Source organism: Nematolebias whitei, chromosome 6 (genome assembly GCF_014905685.2).
Source record: "Nematolebias whitei isolate Nwh7 chromosome 6, NemWhi1, whole genome shotgun sequence".
Classification (NCBI taxonomy): domain Eukaryota; kingdom Metazoa; phylum Chordata; class Actinopteri; order Cyprinodontiformes; family Rivulidae; genus Nematolebias; species Nematolebias whitei.
This window is the reverse complement of record NC_056503.1, coordinates 49,434,294-49,439,095: the sequence shown is the minus strand read 5'-3', so window position 1 is coordinate 49,439,095 and position 4,802 is coordinate 49,434,294. Positions and strand designations below refer to the sequence as shown.

General features: G+C 40.2%; 1 protein-coding gene across 1 annotated transcript; it reads right to left on the bottom strand.

Annotated features, from left to right (window-relative positions):
• Window positions 1–855: 855 nt before the first annotated feature.
• LOC119411044 (nesprin-2) lies at window positions 856–4,104 on the bottom strand. Its single transcript, XM_037677967.1, has 3 exons — window positions 3,878–4,104; window positions 2,711–2,861; window positions 856–1,071 (listed from the first exon to the last, which is right to left on the bottom strand). The coding sequence occupies exons 1-3, from the start codon at window positions 4,102–4,104 to the stop codon at window positions 856–858; spliced, it is 594 nt and encodes a 197-aa protein (XP_037533895.1).
• Window positions 4,105–4,802: the final 698 nt, after the last annotated feature.

Below are 4,802 nucleotides of genomic sequence, written 5' to 3'. Positions count from 1 at the left end.
TTGGTTCTCAAAATGGCGGACGCTCTGTGTGGTTCAAGCTCTTTAGCGTTTTTCACACAAAGCTTTTAATAAAAAAAATCAGTTAAGTTCTCAGCTTCTTGTTGCAGAGAAAAAACTTTTTACACCAAGGCACGAGTTTCAACCGTGTATTTTGGAGCTTCAACAAGACGGAGGTTTTATATTGCCGACATCAGTTGATTCTGTTACGTTTATAAAAAGATAATAAAAACTGTTTAAAAAAAATAAAATAAAATTAGACGTTTGCTGACATTTTGAAACCTGGAGTCCAGATTTGTACAGACTGAAGGCGTCAAAAATGCTGCTGAGATTTATTAAAGGGTTAACTGTTGTGAAGAAATTAATCTTTTAATCTTATATCTTTATTAAACTGAGGAGGAACAAGAGAAAAGACATTGAACTCTGTGAGCGGAACAAACTGAAATGAGCAGAACAGCAGCTAAAAGACAAAACGAGCAACAAAATGAGTTCTCGTGGCTCAATGAGACTACCTGTATAAATAAAGGGTAAATGAAAGTGGAGTTAAGTCACCGTCAAAGTTAAAATCATAAGAAAACTAAAACGGAGATAATTTGCTGGAGCAGCTTTTCAAAAAGAACAATGTTTTTAAAAGAATTAAAGAAATCTCAACATATTTCTAAGCAGGAAATATTTAAGTTAAAGAATTCAAAAAGTCTAAAACAGTTTTAACACACTATTCTCAGCTGAGCTGAATGTTTTATAAATGAATTGTTAAAGAAGCACAAATGATGTGGAAGTAATTAAATTGTAAAAATGTGTAAAAAGAACAAAAACATTTTGTTTTATGATCCATCGAACATAGTTTGAATTTCCAAATTAAAGTTGATGTTTGGGGGAAGGATTGAGAACCTGCAGCCGTCCTGCGATGGCGTCCAGTTTGGCGTTTACGCCGTCCCATCTTTGATCACATCCCTGCGCCGACGCCAGCAGCCGGGTCTGCATGGTGCCCTGGAAGAGCCGGGTTAGGGTCCGGTTCCTGCGGGTCAGGCTGTCCAACTGGATGAGCTGAGATCCCGCCTCGCACCGCAACCTCTAAACACAGAGGAGCAGACCATCAGCATGTCTGCACACAGTCTTCTTTAGATACTGGTTCTTTATGTCCTTCAGAACATTTTACGAGAGAAACTCTGGACCTTTTAAAACCATCCTACAAACAGTCCTCTCCAAGATGAGCACGTTGTTAACAGAACACAATAGGAGCGAGTTGAATTTTAAAAAAAGTCACCAAAATAGAAAATATTCAGATCTCATCTTTACACAGGGGTGCCACAAGGCTCCATGTTGGTGCCACTTCTTTTCAAGTTTTCCAATCCTTTTTTGAGTTTGGTAAACTGCCTGCACAGTTCTGTAAATCAATGTTGGGACCTCACTTTCATTTCTGAAAAGTTAATCAGTAACCATGACAACGAAATGCCATTTTTCTCTCTTGTACTTGACGTTAACCTGGTCTTCTTGATTTGAAGACCAGTTGCCCTTCTCTAAAACCGATAATTCCCCAGGCCTAGGTTAAGAATCGACTGTGGGCCATGAAACACCAAGTGGGGAGGTTACTTTTCAAAGCGATAACAGTCATAAATAGATAAATATAATGGCTGACGAGGCTTATTAAATATTCTATCAGCGATGTTTGTGCTTCAGCCAGTTGAGGTCATGGATGTCTGCAGTTTCATATTTTGGGTCAAAAGCTAAAATGTTTGAAAATGGCTGCTCTGCTCATCGGTTGTGACTTTTCAGAATAATCATCTGCAACAGACTGAACTCTGGGTGCTGAGCATCCATCCAGCAGTACTCCCAGCATGCACAGTAGATCCTAGATGGTCCACCAAGGAGCCACACATCTGGTGTTTTATCAGAGTGCGTTTCACTACACTGACTTTAAATGGTCACAAGAAAGTGTTTGAATCTGGTTCCTGGAGCCTTCAGAGGGACTTCTGGGTCCGAGTTGTTCTGGACCATCGGGTCCCTCTCAGGAACACATTCAAGAATCTCTGAAAGGCCTTTTACTGCTTTAAAACCTTTTCTACTCTGCCCTGGAAACGGATTCAGCTCTCGGATCTGGACCTTGAATCTTGTTCCTGTCACTTTAGATAAACCGAACACAGAACTGAGGCTGATTTTATCGGTTTTTATTCAGCGACAGAAACACGAGCTACAAGAACAGGACGTAGAATCGATGATGCAACGGGAGAAACGACGTCAGTTCTGTTCTTCTTTTGTATTGAAATTTTAAACGTCTGAATAGCTGCCTCTTTGCTCTTGTTTCTACACTAAACCCTCACTGACCACCATGTCCAACAAGGATTACACTGGTGCTTCAGAAACCAGAGTTTGTTCTGTGGCAACAACCTGCAGCTGCACGATCACATTTTGTGGTTTAAAGGTGGAAAAACAAATAGAGAATAAAAGCAGCTGCAGTTTAACAAGCGGCTGCTGGTGATATTTACTCTGTGCTTGGATTAAGCATTAAACCAGGCTTCTTTTAACGAGACAAAAACTCAGGTCAAACTAACATCCATCAGCTCTGACAGCAGCAGAAAAGGACAAAGGAGGTTCAGAGCTCGACAAAACGCATCCGTCAGAGGCGAGAAGAAATCTGATCGTTTCAAAACGTGTTGTTGAATTCTGAAGGCCTTTTTATGGGAACAATAAAGTCGGGTTTGTTTCCCCACACCTCAACCTTCTTCAGCTCCTCCTTGGCTGTGCTGTAGCTGATGTGGGCGGAGTCCAGAGAAGTGACGGCCTGCTCAGCCAATCGCAGCCATGCATCCAGGTGGGCGTGTTCCTTCATGAACTCGTGCCAAAGCGCCCATCGTCTGTCCAACCTGCAGAGACAAGGGACACAAAACGAAGGACGTCTTCCATCAAACCGTGAAACTATGGAAGCTCATTTCTGCCACTCAGGAAAACAAATCCTCAGGGTTAAATTTATTAACAGTTTAACTCTTATAAACCTAAAAACTGCACAAAAAAAACTTCTAATTGTTTCTTGGTTCTGAAACAACTATGGAACATATTTGTCTAAAGTAGAGTAGTTTTATTCATTTTCATGTTTTATGGCAACTCTTGCTTGATTTGGTCCAAATACAAATCTAAGTTTGTCTTTTATCAATTAGATTATAGACTTTTATATGGATGTTCTATTTTATTCATGCCACCATGCTGACCAGGACTCCTTAGATTAACAGAGGATTTATTTAAATGGTACTTTCATTGTTAAAAGACAAAGATAAATAAAAGTTGGAATGCAAAGTTATTTAGAAGCTCCAAGTGTTCTGGTAGTTGAGTTAAAAGAAGTACTGGTAATATATGAAACCCCATCATGTGTTTTCAAAGAAGTCCACAATTCACCATCAAATCCCAAGTTTTACTGCAATGCAAGTTTATATATATAGCTACATAATTTTGTTCCACCTTATGTACCACATGTGATGTGAATGACAAAGAACCTTGAACCACACACACACACAAAGTAAATATATATATATATATATATATATATATATTTATATATATATATATATATATTAGTTTATCAGTGAGACTTGTACAATTCCTGGTGTTAATGGAGAATTTGGTATCAAACAAATAAAATTTGTCATCAGTTACAGAACCAAAAAGCAAATATTCCAAAAGTGCAATAATAAGGAAAACTCTGTAAAAATGTTTGTTTGGGGGGAATTGGACACATCCTGCGGTCAGCTGTGGAACACTATTTAAAGATCATGTGTCCAGTTAACCACTGTTTTTGTTTGTCCAAACAGGTCTCACTTGTAAATGAGTCTTCGAGGCTCATTGTGACTTATCCGTTTAAATATGAATGAATCCATAAAACACTCACTGTCCACGTGTCCACAGAGCTCCATCTTGGTTCCGGTTTTCGTCCAATCGCTGCCTTTCCTCTCCTTTTACCTCCAGAGGAGAAGAGTGGGAAAGAAAAGGGTTCTGGACCAGATCCAGGAGGAGCTCCAGGTCCATCACATCCTCTCCAGCATCAACATTGCTGCGGTCAGAGCTGAACATGGCGCCTCCGCGGCGTTCGGAGGAGGGCGGGGTCACTCCAGCCATGGTGACATCATGTTAACTTTACCTGAAGAAAAACGAGCAGAATACGGTCGTCTGAGTGACGAAACCAAAACAGACTTTATGTCTACAGAAAACAGAAAATACTTGAGCTCCAAGCCTGGTTTGTTTTTTTGTTTCATATCCAGTGGAAAGTTCCTGATGACTTTTTGGATTGTGTGGGATCCTGTAACAAACTGAAGCTCCTCAGTGGCTCAAACCCAAGGTCAGTTATCCATTTATATGGAGAAATCTGAATCTGAAGTTCACAAGACAGTGGTGAGACCAGCTATGTTGTGTGGTCTGGAGACAGAGACATGGACAAAAAGACAGGAGACAGAACTGGAAGTAGTAAAATTGAAGATGTTGAGGTTCTCCTTAGGAGACAAGGATGGAGAAGGTTAGGAATGAGATCATCAGAGGTACAGCACAGGTTGAACAACTGGGAGATAAAGTTGGAGAAATCCTTTCTCCAAAGAAGAAGAAGAAAAAAAAGTGATTCTCTACAAGAGCTCGAGCTGCATGGTCCAGAGCACAGACTGTCTCAAAGCAAACAGAACGGTGACCAACCCAAAGACCCAAATTAATTCACAACTTCCAACCCAAGAGATAAAAGGTTGTGGGTTTTTTCTTCAAGGTTTAAACTCAGGTTTAAAGCCTCCGCGGTGAAGAGGAAACAGTTTGTGTTTAACACACAGAGACAG

What these genes read in the sequence shown, in the direction of transcription:
- LOC119411044 (XM_037677967.1), bottom strand. Translation starts at nt 4,104, where the DNA reads ATGGCTGGAGTGACCCCGCCCTCCTCCGAACGCCGCGGAGGCGCCATG. An exon ending in GCTCTGTGGACACGTGGACA is followed by an intron (nt 2,862 to 3,877) that starts GTGAGTGTTTTA and finishes TTGTCTCTGCAG; the next exon opens with GTTGGACAGACGATGGGCGC. An exon ending in AGGAGCTGAAGAAGGTTGAG is followed by an intron (nt 1,072 to 2,710) that starts GTGTGGGGAAAC and finishes CTCTGTGTTTAG; the next exon opens with AGGTTGCGGTGCGAGGCGGG.